The sequence below is a fragment of the Vulpes lagopus genome, chromosome 10, assembly GCF_018345385.1.
Source record: "Vulpes lagopus strain Blue_001 chromosome 10, ASM1834538v1, whole genome shotgun sequence".
NCBI classification, from domain to species: domain Eukaryota; kingdom Metazoa; phylum Chordata; class Mammalia; order Carnivora; family Canidae; genus Vulpes; species Vulpes lagopus.
The window spans coordinates 100,434,836-100,452,666 of NC_054833.1; the positions used below are offsets into that span (position 1 = coordinate 100,434,836).

The 17,831-nt window shown below is 45.0% G+C and overlaps 1 protein-coding gene across 1 annotated transcript in view; it reads left to right on the top strand.

Annotated features, from left to right (window-relative positions):
- The window catches only part of ADAMTS18 (ADAM metallopeptidase with thrombospondin type 1 motif 18), a 135,054-nt gene that overhangs the window by 111,831 nt on the left and 5,392 nt on the right, over nt 1-17,831 (top strand). The window contains exons 17-22 of the mRNA XM_041772137.1: nt 3,512-3,653; nt 6,037-6,163; nt 9,625-9,829; nt 12,500-12,685; nt 14,361-14,573; nt 16,693-16,840. Coding sequence (XP_041628071.1) covers nt 3,512-3,653; nt 6,037-6,163; nt 9,625-9,829; nt 12,500-12,685; nt 14,361-14,573; nt 16,693-16,840 — 1,021 coding nt within the window. The remainder of the gene's footprint in view (nt 1-3,511; nt 3,654-6,036; nt 6,164-9,624; nt 9,830-12,499; nt 12,686-14,360; nt 14,574-16,692; nt 16,841-17,831) is intronic.

Here is a 17,831-nt window from a genome sequence, read left to right on the forward strand (position 1 = left end):
AGGTTCTAGAGTCTGTCTAAAAGATGAAAGTAGAATATATTTTCAATGCCCACTGAAAGTGTGTTAAACCCCTCTGAAATCACCACAACATAAGTCTTTTAAACTCAAAAGGCAAGAACTAATATTTTTAATTTTTCTCACATTTCCATTGGGCACCCTTTTGCCCTATAGTAGTCAAAGTCAGGATCTAGTTTGAATGGAAGAGAATGGGATGGTCTTAGGAAGTGGAGATAAGTGAGTGGATTTCTTTCTCTGTCATGTTTAACACTTGAACATGTCTCCCTTACGCCTGTGTGTGATACAACTCCATGGGTTGTAAAAATCATCCTGCCCCATGGGCTTTAGTGCTCACTATATTTCCTATGTACTTCACCTACGTTTTACTGCTACACATGGGCAGGTGCACTGTATTACTCTCTCCTATGAGATCTCTGTACAAAGAGATTTTTGCATAAAGAGATATGGCACAGAGAAAACAAACCCAAAGTGTTACATACAAGATACTACTTTAACTGAAGGAGAAATTGAGTTGAAATGTCAATGAGCATCAAGATTATTTTCGGAATGTAAAACCTCTCTCAAAATTCTAGTTTGCAAATAAAACTCTAAGTTGTTTACTTAATATCAAGAACAGTTGTATGACAGAGCTATAAAAAGAAGAAAAAGACTAGAAAGATCCTCAAGACTTCCAGGACCTTGATTTTGACATTTTCATTGGTGACTAATGAGAATTTGGCATTTGTCTGTTTTAATGGTATTATTACCTGCTGAGTGTTGGTTTGGGTTTGGATGGGGGCGACGGGAACAAAGACCCATCTGTCAGCATGTTGGTTGTTTCTGGAAGGCACCAAGATTCATTTTGTTGTACAACAAATGATGTTCACACCATGGAATCTTCAGAGTAAGCCATAATATTCCTGGAGACATTGAAACTAATAGCAAAGTGGAAACCACTTTGTAGCATCCTGAGCAGTGGTCTGGTATAATGAAGGTCCTTGAGCAGCTGCCACCCACCCAGCTTTAACTGAAGTGGGATCCCACCAGACAGAGATAGAGCCAGGGCTTCCTATTTTTAGCTGGAAATCTGCTTTGCTCTTTGGGCATGAATGCCCAGTCCTAGTGGTAAAGTATTTTCCACAAGACTCCTGGGGTGGGAGAGAAACAACTATTTATACTCATGTTGGAAATTAAAAGAAGGGGAAAAAAAGAAAAGCAATATTTAAGAAAAGAGAGCATCAGAAAGGGAGGCAAATAATGTTTGCCTACACCAAAAGCAAGGTGATAAATTTCAGTATTTAGGCACATTTTGGTGGTGGTCCCATTCTATTTTAAGTTTATTCACTAGTCCTCTGTGTGATTCTGTGCAAGTTCTTTCTTGTCAGTTTTTTTTTCCAATGAAAAAATAAGCAGCTATATTGTAGAGCTATTATAGGAATGTTTTGAGATAATGCATAGAAAATGCCCAGCAAAGGGCCTAACAAGTAGGATCTGCCAGTCAATGATTGCTCTTATTTTAGTGGCCAGACCTTATAGGATCAGATTTATCCTAAATCCTTGTCCTTTTTTAAAAATTCAAATTCTAGTTAATATACAATGCAATCTTAGTTTCAGCTTTATAATATATTGATTCAGGGATCCCTGGGTGGCGCAGTGGTTTGGCGCCTGCCTTTGGCCCAGGGCGCGATCCTGGAGACCCGGGATCGAATCCCACATCAGGCTCCCGGTGCATGGAGCCTGCTTCTCCCTCCGCCTGTGTCTCTGCCTCTCTCTCTCTCTCTGTGACTATCATAAATAAATAAAAAATTAAAAAAAAATTATAATATATTGATTCAGCACTTTCATACATCACCTGGTGCTTATCAGGACAAGTGCACTCCTTAATCCCCATCACCTGTTTTGTCTACCCCCCCCGCCGCCCCGACCACCCACCCCCGCTCTGGTAACCTTCAGTGTGTTCTCTAGAGTTAAGACTCTGTTTCTTGGGCATGTGGGTGGCTCAGTCAGTTGGGTGTCTGCCTTTGGCTCAGGTCATGATCCCAGGGTCCTGAGATCAAGTCCCTTGTTGGGCTCCATGTTCAGTGGGGAGCCTGCTTTTCCCTCTTCTGCTCCCCCTGCTTGGGCTCTCTCTCTCCCAAATAAATAAATGAAATCTTTAAAGAAAGACTCTGCTTCTTGGGCCACTCTCCCTCATTCCCCCCCCATGCTCATTTGTTTTGTTTCTTAAATTCTACATGAGTGAGCTCATATGGTATTTGCCTTTCTCTGACTTATTTCACTTAACATCATACTCTCTAGCTCCAACCATTTCATTGCAAATAGCAAGATTTCGTTCTTTTTTATAGCTGAGTAATACTCCATTGTATATAATACCACCTCTTCTTTATCCATCAACCAATGGACGCTTGGGCTATTCCATAATTTGGCTATTGTAGATGCTGCTGCTATAAACATTGGAGTGCATGTATCCCTATGAATTTGTATTTTTGTATTCTTTGAGTAAATCTTAGTGTAATTGCTGGATCATAGGGTAGTTATATTTTTAGCTTTTTGAGGAACCTCCATACTGTTTTCCACAGTAGTGCTCCAGTTGGCATTCCCACCAGCAGTGCGGGAGGAGCCTTCTTTCTCCGCATCCTTGCCAACACCTGCTCTTTCTTGTGTTGTTGATTTTAGCCATTCTGGCTGGTGTGAGGTGATATCTCATTATAGTTTTCATTTGTCCTTCCTTGGTGATCAGTGATGTTGAGCATCTTTTCTGGTATCCTAAGTCCATTTGATATTAGAGATTAAATCCATTCCTGTAAATACATTACCAACCCCTACTTCTGATCCTATTTATTTTTGTCTTATCTGTTCATCCTGGTACAAAATCAATAGACACATTCTCTTTGGACAGATTCTCTTTGGAAATCCTACTAAAGCCTGCTTGGATTCTCAAGTGGATGATAGGGGTAGTCTGCAGTTTTTGGAGTACCTCCCTTGTGTCCAGCTTCTCATGGTACCCAGGAAACTTCAAATTGTGGCCCAGGATATATAAATATATGAATAAATACACAAATATATAAATATAAATATATATTTTTTCAGTGTCCACCATTATCTGTGAGGCACCACTGTGTGTTAGTACTGTGTCATGTTAAATGGGAAGATTGGACCTCATAATATAACCTTACTTCCTTCAATATACTATAAAAAAAAAAGAGGTTTTTTTTTTTTTTGCTTTATTAATGGACCTTCATAGAGTTGAAGGTTGTGGGCGTATAGCAAATGTGAAGCCATATTTCACTATTGAGCATCTATCTAAATTACAGCTTTGATGATACGGAAATACACATTTTAAAGTATCAAGGGAAAACCTGAAATCAACATAAAACATACTTGGAAACAATGGTGTGACCCAACGTTAAGGTCAAAATTTCGTACAAATATCTTTAAGATGTTTGGTGAGATTTCTGGAATGCCAGGGTCTGACCTGTCTCTCAATCTCTGGTTTGTATCTTATGCTGTCCAGGTCCTGATGCAAGGCAAAAATCCGGGGATAGCTTGGAAGTATGCACTTCCCAAGGTCGCGAATGGAACTCAGCCAGCCTCAAAAAGGCACAGCCACGCCTGGAGTACAGTGCAGTCCGAATGCTCCGTCTCCTGTGGTGGAGGTAGTGGATTTCCCAATTCTACCTTCCAAGTCTCCTCTCAAAACAGGTTCTTTAATCTCAGACCTCTTTAAATTGTATGATTTAAATAAGCAACAAAAGAACTGTCTTTCATGGAAACCATCCCCATAAAAAGCAAATATTATACTCTTTGAGGATATTCCTACAGAGAAGGAACCAAGTCTCCCAAAATCCGAGTCTTTCAGAAGCAGGACTCAAAAGTTATATATCTGAATTTTGGAGGGGAAATCTACAAAAGACACCTTTATTTATATTTTTCTTTTCAGCCGACAGTTTAGTTTCTCCCTATACTGACTTTTCTGTCAGTAAGAACCTCCACTGAAGCTTGCGGAAGATAGGGTCAGAACCAGAGAGAACACAGGCAAGGCAAACATAAGGCATCTGGCTGAAACATGGGTGTCATATCACTGCATCCCCTCTGGGATGAGGCCAGCAAAATCTCTCTTGGGAGGGAAGTGTGTTAAATCTGAGAAATCCCTCTCCTAAGGGAGGGGAAACAACAACCATCCTCTCAGTGAGTAGAAGGCAACTGTTTTTATTTTGATCCAAAACACTCATATTTTTGTGTGTAAGGCAGTCTTTGCGTTATGCTTTCCCCCTTGAGAAGAAGAATGAAAGTCTCTAAATGGACCCATAAAACTGAAGCATGAAGGTTTGGTCACTCATTCTCTCATTATCAGAGCATCTGGTGACGGTGGGTCTCCCAACCGTGTCCATCCCCTAAGCACAGTGGGGCATCTTGAACCCGACACAGAGCAGAAATACAGAAAATGAAGAAGTTCTTCAGTCTATGAGGCTGCTTCGGGTGTTTGTGCTAATTAATAAAATACAAGGAAATACTTCTTTTTTAAATATATTAAATACTTGAAAGGTAATACATTTTTATAGAAATAGATGAAGGGGATTCAGAGCCCATGTATCATGATGGGCACTGAGCAATGCATAGCATTGTTGAATCAGTATGTTGTGCACCTGACACTAATACAACACTGCGTGTTATACTTAGAGAAGAGAAGAAAATGTAAAATGACCAAAAGTAATACATTTTTAGTAATACACGTTTTAAAGGCAACATGCTAGGCAGAAGAGAATAATTTTCCCTAATCCTTTAATCAGCTAAAGCCAATGTCAAGCCAAGACACTTTTGTCTGTGTCACTCTATTATTTTCTTATGCAAGTATAAAAAGAGGGGTGTTAGATGTTCTCAGACATATACCACACAGATCATATTCTTTTTTCACTGCACAGAAACCATGCTGTCGATACATGTTTATACTCAGCTTTTTTGCACTTGGTCTTGAACGATGAGCAGTTTTTCGTGTGTCAAATGCTCTTTGAGATCATTTGCACTAACTTCCTGGTATTTCCAGGAGAGCACAGTTCCTTGGGAAGGAGAGAGAGTCCATCCATTTTCCATTTATGGGGAATGAGTCCAAGTGGAGGGAGGATTATGCTAGAGAAGTGCATTGTGGGATTCTCCCCTTGCCTTGATTTAGCAATCCCTCCACATGACTTACAGACTGTAGTGTGTCCGAGGCATGTGAGAAGGAGAGTCCAAATGAATCAATGCTCTGGAAGTAAACGATTAATGTAAGGGAATCCTAGTGTTCGGTAAATGCCTCCTCCAAGCAGACCTACTTTGACCTAATCATTATTACAGGAGTGACTTTTCATTGTTTCTCAGATTCCATTTTAAGGAAAAATATAAACAAACAGAATTCAGAGAGGAATCAGCATTCCTATTTGGGGAACTGACAGACAAAATTATTCGCACACAAAAAATATGTGCCTCTGATGAGAAGTCCGGGGACAAACATTGCAAGTCAGGCAATAGGTGCCTCTGAAGCAAAACAACAAAACAAGAATAGCTGACAGGTCTGAATACATATTCAGAGAGTTCAACTTTTTGTTTCTATCCATTTCTTATGGAAGTAGAAGATGCTTCAGGGAAAAAGCAGGATAGTAGAGTTTCCACACATAATTAACCAACAGTTTTTCTTTGAAGAACATTTCCCAATAGATGGATGCAGCGCGAGTTAAAGTTTTTGAGGAGTTCCCCTTTCCAGCCACCCTGTTTTCAGAAGGTTGTATTTGTCACTTCATGGTTCAAGAATCCGCAGCGGTCTTGAAAACTAAGAAGCTACACATTAAAACTATTAAAATATGAAAACTATGATCTTGGGGGGGGGAATGGGATTCAAATTAGTTGCAGATTTTATCAAAAGGAGGTGTTCTCCACACAGTATTTGGATTCTGTACCTTAAGTAAAACATCAGAGGCCTGCTAAGTCAGAAGCTGCACTTGGAAACGAAGTTGAATCTGGTTATCTGTAATTTTCACTTTGTAACTCTTGATGTCTTATTAGGTTACATAAGCATAAAGGCCATTTGCTTACGAGATCAAAACACTCAAGTCAGTTCCTCGTTCTGCAATGCGAGAACCAAGCCAACAACTGAACCCAAAATATGCAATGCTTTCTCCTGCCCTGCTTAGTAAGTCATCTGGAAATGTCTTTCTGGTTATATTTGCACTTGTGTGCTCTTCTTGTTGATATGAGAAAATTAAAACCCACTGCCGGTGCTTCTGCTCAAGAGTGACCCAGAGAGAGATAGAATGCCCAAAAAAAGCAAGAGAGAAAAGAGACAATTGAGGTGAAAATATATAACTAGAAAAACACAGATTTGCTTTAGACTTTCATTTGATGCCAGCTGTCCAAACCTAACCACAGGATTTAAAGGTGTCTCTCTCTCTCTTTTTTAATCTTATATAGAGCCTCCTCTGAACTAAATCACACAGATATTTAAATAACACAAAATCTTATATTAAATTTACGTGTGGTTGTGTGCTTTTCATATAGTCATCCAAGAATCTAAAAATCATAATACTATGCAGACCTTCAATGAAACCCCAAATGCAAATTACACAGTAGCAGGACACAAAATAAAAAGAGGTAGAGGCCAAGTGGTAATCCACTTCTGATGATGGCACTCTTTGGGGAGCTGGGTGGGTTTGTTTTAGGATAGTTTTAGCCACGCTATTGTTTGAACACTAATTTTAAGTAATCTTCCCAGCCGAATGGAGTCTTTTGTGTGATTTATCGTCTGCCAAATGTATTTATATAGAATTGACAGAGTTTCTTCTAAAGCAGTGTTGTGTTCGCTAATGCTTCAGACCATCTTAATAAGCAGCGTTTACTTTGTGGTGATGCAATTATATTGCACAATATTTTTATACACATACATATATTTTTTCCTTATAATAGTACATTTATCATAATTGTTTGGGACTTCAGCTATTCACCAATCCTGTGTGCCCAGTTGTCCACCTAGTTTTTCTCCAAGAATGTGGAACCAGCTGTGTCCTGAACACAAAGAGTAGACAAAAATTTGGTGAGCTTCCATGGATTTTCCTGTTTTGCTAAGAATTATCTGGTTCTAAAAAAATATCCAGTGGCTCTAAGATATGGTTACCAGACAGTGTTATTGACACTTGGAGTAATGTCTTCTTTAGATACGTGTGTGTGTGTGTGTGTGTGTGTGTGTGTGTGTGTGTGTAGGAACTGTGAGTCTGCTTGAATGGCAAGCTGATATTTTGTGATTTTAAGCCTCCTTCCTATTGTTGGTTATTTCTGCTAAGCAAAGAACGGGACCCTACTCATATGTCCATCCATCAAAAGAGAGAGGGCCTAGCTTGTACCCGACTTTTAGAACTTCCATGATGACCATGTGTAGAAATGATGCTCTGCAGTAACCACTTACTGGCGATTTTTAAAAGATTTTTATTTATTTATTCATGAGAAACACAGAGAGAGAGAGAGGCACAGACAGAGGCAGAGGGAGAAGCAGGCTCCACGCAGGGAGCCTGACGTGGGACTTGATCCTGGGTCCCCAGGATCACACCGTGGGCTGAAGGCGGAGCTAAACTGCTGAGCCACTTGGCTGCCCACTTATTGGCGATTTAAAAGCAGAACAGGCTCGTATAATGACTGCAGGGTTGGTGTGGTACAACAGGCAGGATCCCCTCCTTCCCTTTCTTTCCTTTCTTCTCCACGTATCATTTATATCTTGGTATTTTCTGTTGGAATAATGGGACCTTCAGGGACTGTTGTTCCCCAGACATATATTGGAAATAAGGTCTTAGACTATTTGAGTTATAGGGACAAAGGAGTTCATGTGATCTAACGTTACTTTCTCATACAACAGCCATGTCATATGCACCTACTTGGTGCCAGCCTTGGGCTGACAGTGGGGGTCTGGAGAACTTGTATTTCCTGCCACCAGTGAGCTTACAATCAAAGGGAAGAGATGGGTGTGTAAGGAAATAATTGAGAGGCAGTGAAAGATGTGCTAGGAAGAGGTCATGTGTAAAAGAGCAAGGAGGAGAAAATGGACAGTGTAGGAGCTGGGCTCGGAGGCAGGGTCAATAGGAACTGAGGCTAGATGGGGAGTGAGCCTGGAGCCCATGGGTACAGGACCATGTCTGGCATACAAAAAATCTGCCTGTGTTGTGCTCTTTCCCTACTTTCAGGGACTCATCGTATTTATCACATGAAGGAAAAACTTGAATTGGGTAGACAGAAATGCCATCTTTATAGGAAAATGTTGAAACTAATAATCTCATAATAAGTCTCTTTTCTCTGGTAAACCAAGGTCAGTTTTAGACATCGCTCCTATGACTGAAATGCAGAAGGTCGCCTCTGGGGGATCTTGTTTATGCTAGGCCTTCCAATCCTAGATTATCAATTAATCAACTGTAGTTGTTGGGAAGGATTAGTAGGTTTCACGGCATCACCTTTCTTTCAGATGCACTCCAAGCCTCAGATCACCATGAAAAATGTGGTCTGGCAGTCTTTCAATAAAGAACACGAGGCTGTGTCTCTAACCCATCCATAAAGTTTAAGAGTAACCAGGATAGTTGGGAGAACTGTCTCCTTAGAAATAATTCCTATAAGACCACAGGTGAATGTGCCTCTGTCTCCTGCAGGCATCCCTCCCCGCTACTCCCCTGCCCCCCTTGGATCACTCTTCCCTCTATCTCATTACTGTACTTTGTATTAACATCTATTACAGCAATTATCCCATAGTATTGTCCTTATTCACATATCCACCTCATCACTGTGGTGTAGACTCCTTAATGGAAAGAACATTGCCCTGTTCATTTTTCCAACCCTGATGCCTAGGAGAGTCCCTGGCACAAAGCGAAGATCCCAGTAGATTTGGCTGAATGAATGAATTGCTCAGGTTTCCAAATGGCACACGTTTCTTCCCTAGCAGAGAGCAGGAATGTGTTTTTGCCCAGAACTGTGTGGTGATTAAATATGACTCCCTATCACTCCCTTAAATATAAGCCTATCACATTAGCATAAGCTTCAAAGCCCAGAGAAGAATAATTACTAGGATTTGGTTCTTTTTTTTTTTTAACTTGGAAATATCATTTGTTCTCACTAGACTCAGTGTTCTTGGTCGTAAGTGGAAGGAACAGATATAGATAAGTTACTCTCAATTCTGGCTGCATTTTCTTGGGGCAGGTAAATGTCTGTGCTCATCTCTATTTCCAGACCAATTAAACCAATCTCTGGAGGTTATGGTGTAGCTAGTGATTCTTGAACTTTATTATATGATTCACACAAACATTAAACACAGGTTGCTGGGCTGCATCCCCAGAATTTCTGATTATGCAGGTCTTGGGTGGGGCCTGCAAATTTGAATTTTACCGGGTTCTCAAGTGATGCTGTGCTAATAGCTTGGGGACCACACTTTGAGGACCACTGGTCTAGCATATGTGTAAATGTGTGTGTGTGTGTGTGAGTGTGAATATGTATGCATATATCTTATTGGTTCTAAAATTGACCGAAGGCTTCCATCAGGTGGTTAATGCTTAGGCAGTAACTGCTTTGGAAGGGATGCTCCAAAGCCTCAGCTTCACTGGAAGTAATTTTGTTTTTCACTACAAGCTGGAAGCCAGGCGAATGGAGTGTGTGCAGCAGGTCGTGTGCGGGGGGCCAGCAGAGCAGAAAGATCCAGTGTGTCCAGAAGAAGCCCTTCCAGAAGGAGGAAGCAGTGTTGCATTCTCTCTGCCCAGTGAGCACACCCACTCAGGTTCAAGTCTGCAACAGTCATGCCTGCCCTCCGGAATGGAGCCTTGGGCCGTGGTCTCAGGTAACTGGGCAAGACTTAGGAGTCATGAGTCTTGTTGCTTCTGGACAAAGGTGACAAAAATAAGGGGCACTCACCCATTTAATGCTTTCCCAGGAATCACATGGAGTTAATGTGACAAGGCATTTTAATTCACGGGTTTTTTTTGTGATTTTTATGCAACCTGAACTTTGGGAACCCCTGCACAATAGCTGAGAGTCTTCCTTAGAAGTCTAGAAAGTGGAGTATTGAGGGCCATTGAGGCTAGACCAGTGAGCACAGCTAGAAGGGATTTGAGTGTCAGTGATTGGCAGACGGAATGGCTCCTGAATTTTCCAAAGCAAATGGAAAACACAAATACAAAGGTGGTGCTGTAGGAAGGGTATTGAACTCTTACTTCAGGGGAAAGAGCCATGGGGGTTCGAGAGATACAGAGGGGGAGTCAGGCATAAAGTTTCCCATCATCACAAATTCTCAGGGAAAGGTAGAAATCTATAAAGTCATAACAGTCATAGACCTACCTGCCATTCACAGCTCGGAGGTGCTTAGCGGGGCCCGAGTTTGTCAAAGGTCCTCTCAGGTGCAGTGTCTAGAGGCATTTTTGACTGTCCCAACTTGGGGGTAAGATGCCTTGGGCATCCAGGTGGTAGAGATAAACATCCTCCAGCGTCAGGACAGCCACCTGAAACAAAGATTGATCTGGTCCCAGATGTGCTGACGGTGAAAATTCTGCTCTGTGGTAGCCTGGATGTCAGGCAAATTTTATGGAATAATCAGAAAGATGCAGGGGTTCCATCACCTGAACTGGGAAGCCAGGGAGAAGCCCACGATCACATTTCTACCATGCTTTCCTTTAGGGAACATTATCCCAGAGCACTGATTTCTGATTAAATATAGCCATGTACTGCTACATCCAGAGTTGTAGCAACAGAGGTCAGATTAAGGCTTTTGTTTCAATTATGGATCATGGGATTTTTTTTTTAATGTTAAAACTCTGTTAGGGGATTAAGGTGACAGCAGGGGGAAAGAGTATCTTTTTTTTTTTTTTTTTTTTTTTTGGGAAAGAGTATCTTTGACATGCATCAGTATGCTTCAAAATGAAGGAATATATTCATTTATAGCAGAAGGTCCATCTAAATAAGGGTATGGGGTCGTGTCTGGTCTCTTTCTCTGCAAGTAAGGAGGCACATTTTTTTACAAGAGGAGAATTCAGAGGGCTGTTTTAGCTAAATGTGTGTGGGTAGGCATGGAGAAAAGAAATGGAGGACCAAGCAGTTCCAAATGAGACATCATGAAAAGCTTTCGTTCAGAGTTTGCCCCAAATGGAAATATTTTGAGAGAGTGTTTTATGCCCTTAATTGGTTGGTTGGTTGGTTGGTATTTACTAAGACCAAATGTGTCCTTTTGAGAACATCTTCATGATGAATTTGAAAGGAGTCCCTCAAAATTTGTTACTGTAATCTGTTCTCTCGAGACCATGTCTCTGAAATCCTCTGGGATGCAATTTTAAGATGTCTCATCATTCTTAAATAAAAAAAAACAATGAAAACATAAGAATTCTATTGAGTAAGGATCAACCATTTTGCAATTTTGAAAGTGAATGAATGATGATTTGCTTAATGGTACATCTCCCCGTCTGATGCCCCACAAATCTGTCTGCCTGTCGCTGCCACGTGACAGCTGTTTGATCCTGGTCAGGTTCTCTAAGCTCTGAGTCTCAGATGACCCTTCTGGAGAACGGGACAAGAGCAGTTTATCTCAGAGGCTTGGTAGAAGATTGTGTGATAATAGGTGAACGTGCATCATCACATGGAAGGCATTAAATAAACATTCTCCGCTGCTGTGGTTTGCAGAGTACGATACTATCATCCTCGTCATCCCTTTTCCTTAAGGACGTGAAGAGCCAGGAGTCATGTTGATCCTCTGAAGAGGCTTGGAATCATGCCCAGATGTTTGCATATTGACAAAGAGCCAAGGCCCAAGGGGCACATTTCATATGGCCCTTCTGATCAGAAAACAGGGCCAGGGATGGGACATGTCCCTTGAGGGCAGACCCAGATCTGGGGCCAACACCTCCTAAGTGACCCTGACAAGTTTTTAACTATTCATCTGAAAGTGAGGAGATTACTCCCCACTTTCTCTCTCACAGAGTCCTTGGAAAGGACAAGAATGTGCTGGTGCAGGAGGGACCGGCCCATTCACGGACATCCGCCGATGCTTACTTATTTCTTCCCCTAGAGTTAGCACAGAGCCCACCCCAGAGGCAGCAGGTGGGTAGGGAGAAGAATTGGACCCCTCAACCCATTTCTGTCAACGCCATGATCTGTTGCTGCTACATGTGTACATGTGTTTCTGTTCTACTTCCTGTCAGGAGCGCGATAATCCTCCTTAGCCAAGTGCCCAGACCAATTTTGCCCTATGCCAGGGAGCGAGCCACAGTTAGGGCCGGGAGCAGGCCACGTACCGTTCTCCCGGTAAATCATGCGTGTTGCGCAGAGAAAGCCTCGGCCCCGGGCATTCGCTGGTGAAGGTGAATGCCAACCTGCATTTAAGGCCTCTGGAGGGAGGAAAGATTTCTCCTGCTGGCTGCCAGGGATTATATTGGGCATTTGGTTCTAAAGCTTAATGTTAGTTTTGTGAATACCTCATTAATTTGTTCCCAGCATGCAAATGACCTTTTCCCCCCATCTCCAGTGTTCCAAGACATGCGGGCGAGGGGTGAGGAAGCGCGACGTCCTGTGCAAAAGCTCCCCAACGGCAGAGGAGGTCCCGGAGGCCCTGTGCTCCAGCATCCCAAGGCCAGAGTCACAGGAGGGCTGCGTGCTAGGACGATGCCCCAAGAATAACCGGCTGCAGTGGGTTGTCTCCTCCTGGAGTGAGGTAGGAGTGAGAGTCTGCACCGCAGGGTCGTGTCTTGGAATGCTCCGCTCGCTCACCAGCACCCAGATGCTCACACCTCCTTCCTGCTCCACACATGGAGCAGGTGCCTACTACTTGTCCATTCTTCCTCCTGCCTCTTCATGGGACCCTGCCAAAGCCTCCATCGCACTGAGTGGGCCCATGCGTGGGCAGTGGAGGTGCAGGTCTCCACCCCGTGCATGGAATGTGCCGCGGCTGGGGCACACAGGGTGCTGCTGCACTGAGGGGTCTGTAGTGCCACGGGAGACCTTGGGGTCCCCCAGCCCTGCTGCCAGGAAGAGTCTTTGCCAGGAGAGATGTTCTAAGGAGCGTGAGTCTGACAGATGAGCAAGAACTGGGCAAGGGGGGGATTGAGGGAAGATCCTTCCAGAAGGAAGGTGTGCGCCATATGAGGGGGCGCGGGGAGAGAAGCCAAGAGAGCAGTGGGAGGAGGGCGTGGTGCAAGCTGAGGCCTCCTCAGGGCCGGGGTCGGGGCCACTTGGCACTGAGCATGGAGAGCGCAGCCCAGAGGCGGGCAGGGTGCTCCGGGGAGGTGGCCGTGGTTGGGAAGAAAGGGGATGTTTCAGGAGTGGAGATCTTCTTGAGCCCCCAAGGAGGCCATGCCTCGTTCCAGCATATGTGGTGGTGGTGGGGGGACAGGGCCCGTGAAGATGTCCCTGGGCTTTGTGGCGTGGGAAACAGCAGTGCACGCATAGACACAGGAGCCCTGAGCAGAGGAGGCCTGGGGGCTGCACGGGGTCCTGATGGCGGGGTGTCCGCTCCGGAGGGGACCAGGTGGCCAGCAGAGGCAAGGCCTCCAGCCCCGCAGCCCCTGGTAGTGGCCGCTGGTGTCCTTTGTTCAGTCTGAACAAGAAGCACCATACCCAGCAGTGCATGCCCCGCCCCCCATTCCCTTGGGGTTCTAGCCCCAGGGCTAAATGCACCTGCAAATGAGACGCCCCCTTTTCCCTGCAGCCTTTCCTCCCTCCTGTGCAACCTGGAGCTGCCCACTTGCCCCGCGGCCCCGCTTCCTCCCCACGCGGGGAGCTGCCGTGAGCTCAGCGCTCCCCTCTGGGCACCAGGCTCCGCTCAGTTAGGAGGCCTCGGGGCCTTACCCATTCCCCATCTCACCCCGCGATGCCATTTAAAGTACTTAAGTTCTCGCATACTTCCTCAGCCTCCAGCCTGCCCTTTTTCATGCTGTCACACAGCTTTGGGTGGTGGCTCTGCCCAGTGAGACGCAGGGTAGGGGACAAGTTGTGACTTGGTGGCTCCTTCCCACGTGGCCGCCCCTGTGCCCTGCTAGCCAGTTGGATGCTTAGCTCCTCAGAGCCAGAGGCCACAGGCGATCGGCCACGTGAGGCTGCACGATGCCCTGTGCCCATCCCCCGCCTGCCCGACTGTCCAGGAGCCGTGTCGCGCCCACAGGGGCCTCTTGGGGCTGCTGGACAGCGCCCACCAGGGACCTCCGAATTGCCTAGGCTTGGGTTCCTTTGCAGCGGCATGAGGGACACGGCTGCCGCATCTTCAGGATCCTCGAGCACGCATGGTTGACCCGATGCGATCCCATTCCTAGAAGTCCACGTGGACGATGCTCTGCTCAGCACGCCTGACCGCGGAGCCTTGCACACCTAATGCCTCCTCTCTTGGCTCCTAGTGTTCGAGGACCTGTGGCTTGGGCGTGAGGAAGAGGGAGATGAAATGCAGCGAGAAGCCCTTCCAGGGAAAGCTGCTAACTTTCCCCGAGCGAAGGTGCCGCAATATTAAGAAGCCAAACCTCGACTTGGAAGAAACCTGCCAGAGAGGGGCTTGTCCCGCCCATCCTGGGTTCAGCGTGGCGGCTGCGTGGTACTCGTCGCCGTGGCAGCAGGTGAGCACGTGCAGATTTTGGCTGCGTTCCCCAAAAGGAGGCCCAGCAAAGGCTGCTATTAGCCCCCCACCCTCCCACCCCCGTCCAAATGTAAAGAAGAGAAGCTCTAGTTCTGGAGGCCGAACAACTGGAGATCTTGGCCAGCTCCACCCCATGTGGCCCTGGGCCGGTTTCATAATCCATAAGCTTCGGCTTCCACAGCTAGAAAATCAAGACGATAATGTCTTGAAGAGCGGATTTTTTTCATGAGCTCCGAAGATAATACAAAGCACTTATACCAGGCTGGTCACATGGTGCTGAAAGGTCACCGTCGCTGCTGTTTTTAAAATCCCCACTAGAGTCTTCTGTATTCTGGAAACCTTGCTCATAATCTTGACTCCTTTGGTTTTTATGGCATGTTTCTGAATTATTTAACAGCGGACATTTGTTGCAACAGCCTGTTCAGGCGTATTTTTGTCCCTGTTTTGTAGAGGAGGCAAGAAAAGCTCAGAGTTGGTCAACTCAGGCAAGGACACCAGCTCTTAAAAATCATCAGATGTTAGAGGGACCCTTTTCTCAGAAGACTCGGATGATATTTTGGTTGCGGTAGTTCGGTTCTGATTGGCTGGGATTGGCCTGGGAGAGGGGCCGTGTGGTGGTCCTCACACTTCCCAACCAACAGATGTCACAGCTCTTTCAAGGACTCGCCGGCTTGAGAGGTGCCGCCCACCCCATCATTAAACACAGGGGCTAGGTGGGGGGATGTGTGAGCACAAATGGAGGTCTATGAAGTTGTGTCTATGTAAGTTCACCTTCATCCATACGTGTATATATAGTGTGCGTGTGTGTGTGAGAGCCTGTGTGTACTGGGGAAGATCTGAGAACTAACTACAGAGGAAAGGAAAGGAAACTAGTGCGATTGTATATCTCTAATCAGCTGGACATCATGCTAGGCACTATTTAGATGGCTGTGGGCCTTTTCAAATATCACTATCTTAGTCATTTAAGAGATTTGGAAATTGATTATTTTAAGATTATTTAGATCAGATATCAGCACACAATTGCCAACAGGCCAAATCTGTGCCTGCAATCTCTGCCTATTTTTTTTTGTAAATAAAGTTTTATTAGAACTCAGCCGTTAAAAAAAAAAAAAAAACACCACAGCTGTGCTCTTTTGTTTACATATCGTCTGTCCCCGGCTGTTTTTGTGCTTCAAAGGCGGGCTTGAATGGTTGCAACAAAGACAACATGGCCCACAAAGCTGACAATATTTACTATCTTGACCTTTATCGAAAAAGTTTGCCAACTCCTGGTTTAGATGATGATGGTCATAGGGCTATACGTGAACTTGGCATTAAATCCACAACTCATATGCTTTCTACTCCCACTTAGTTTTTCCAAATACCGGTCCATATAATGATGCTTGTTCAAAATGAACACTTAACCATATCTGCAAATAAGAAATCTGAAAATAAGAAAATATGTAGTAAATTTTTTAAAAAGCAAAACAAAAAGTAATCAATGCAAAGGGCTTTTTTCCTGATACTTTATTCCTTAGTTATAAAATATCTCTCTATTATGTGTCTGGAAAAAATAAAGTTTATAGTCCTTGTTAGTCATCTATTTTTTATTTTATTTTAATTGAACAAGGAAACCCTTGACTTCTATCTAGGAAACACCACACCCACTGTGCCAACTCAGAGTTTGGCTGGGCAAAGAGGGCAGGATTCCAACGCTGCCTCGGACGAAGTATTATTTATTCGCTGTCCTAATGCTGAACCACCCCCCTATTGGAACCGCAGAGATTATCTGGAATTCTTTAAATACTGTGAGGATTTGTTCTGCATTCTATGGCAGCTTCTGTATTTCTGGAAGCTCTCTCCTTTACGAGCCACTTAACTGGAGACACACTCTCTGGGCTGAGATAGACGCATCTGCCTAAGATCCCCTTCTAACCAGATCACAAGGCTCCCGTGTATTAGACCGTGGCCACGGGCCTGCGTGCCGGGCTCCGGCCAACCCCTGCTTCATCAGCAGGCGCCCTGGTCATGTCACGGAGGCTTCTCTGACACTGCTGACCTCTGAAGGGACACCTTCCAGCTGGGTGTCGCTGACTCCTCCCTCTTCCCCTCTTCTGCAGTGCACGGTGACCTGTGGAGGGGGTGTCCAGACTCGCCTGGTCCGCTGTGCTCAGCAGGGCCGGCCTTCCTCAAGCTGTCTGCTCCGTCAGAAACCTCCAGTGCTACGAGCCTGTAACACAAACTTCTGCCCAGCTCCTGAAAAGCGAGGTAAAGGGCCCCACGCCCGAGTCAGCTTTACTAGTCTCACCCATCCTATCTGGTTGTGCAGTTTATTCCTGGCACAACTCTAGGGGGTGCCACTCCCAGCGTGGTCGGTGTGAACGGGGCTCCCCACAGGTGTACAAGGCACAAATCCAGGGCTGCTCCTGCTCAGAATGATCTTGTTCACACACATGGGCAGGGAACACTTAGTTCTATGATACGACTCTTTAGCCATTAATTCTTACTTGGAAAGGGGGAAATGGTAATCTTGCAAGTCCCATTTTTTTTTTAACACCATTTTAATTGAATAAGCAAGTGAAAAAGTAACCACCGTGCACCAGAGATTACGCTCACGAGTAGGAACACAGGCGGGAGCGGGAGTCGTCCTCGGGGAACTTGAGCCATGAGTTAGCCAGGGACCACAGCTTCCGTGTGTGCGTGGCTACCGTCCTTCCAACGAAGCGCAGTGCGTGCTGCTGAGAAAATGGGCAACTGAATCATCTGCGTGAACTATACTGCCTTCCACTCGCCCAACTTTCTTTAAAGTCACCTGACAAACACACCAAGAAAGGTCTCTTTCCCCTAATCTGATTTCCTTGTGCTAAAGAAATTACGTTCCACCACGTACCTGCTGAATTTCCTTTCTTCCAATGACAGCTTTTCCAAGACTAAATTTCTTAGCCCGTGCTTCCCAATTGGTGGTGAATCAGATTCAGGACTGTCACTCTCCCTGTCCTCTCACTTCACATTTCTAAATCGTTATCCTTGTTTATCTACATCTTAGAGCCTTGGTTCCAGGCCCAGGGCATCAATTTGCCCCCCTCTGCCCTCTCTCCTTCCCTATCTGAGGCCTGCATGAGACCAGAAAACTAGTAATGTAGCAGCTTCTCAGAGCCACGTCACGTCCAAGGTGATACTAGAATTCTACAAACCTGCAGCCTTTCTCAGCACAAAGTTTATGGGGGAAGAAACCCACATTCTGAGCAAGTGGTCATGA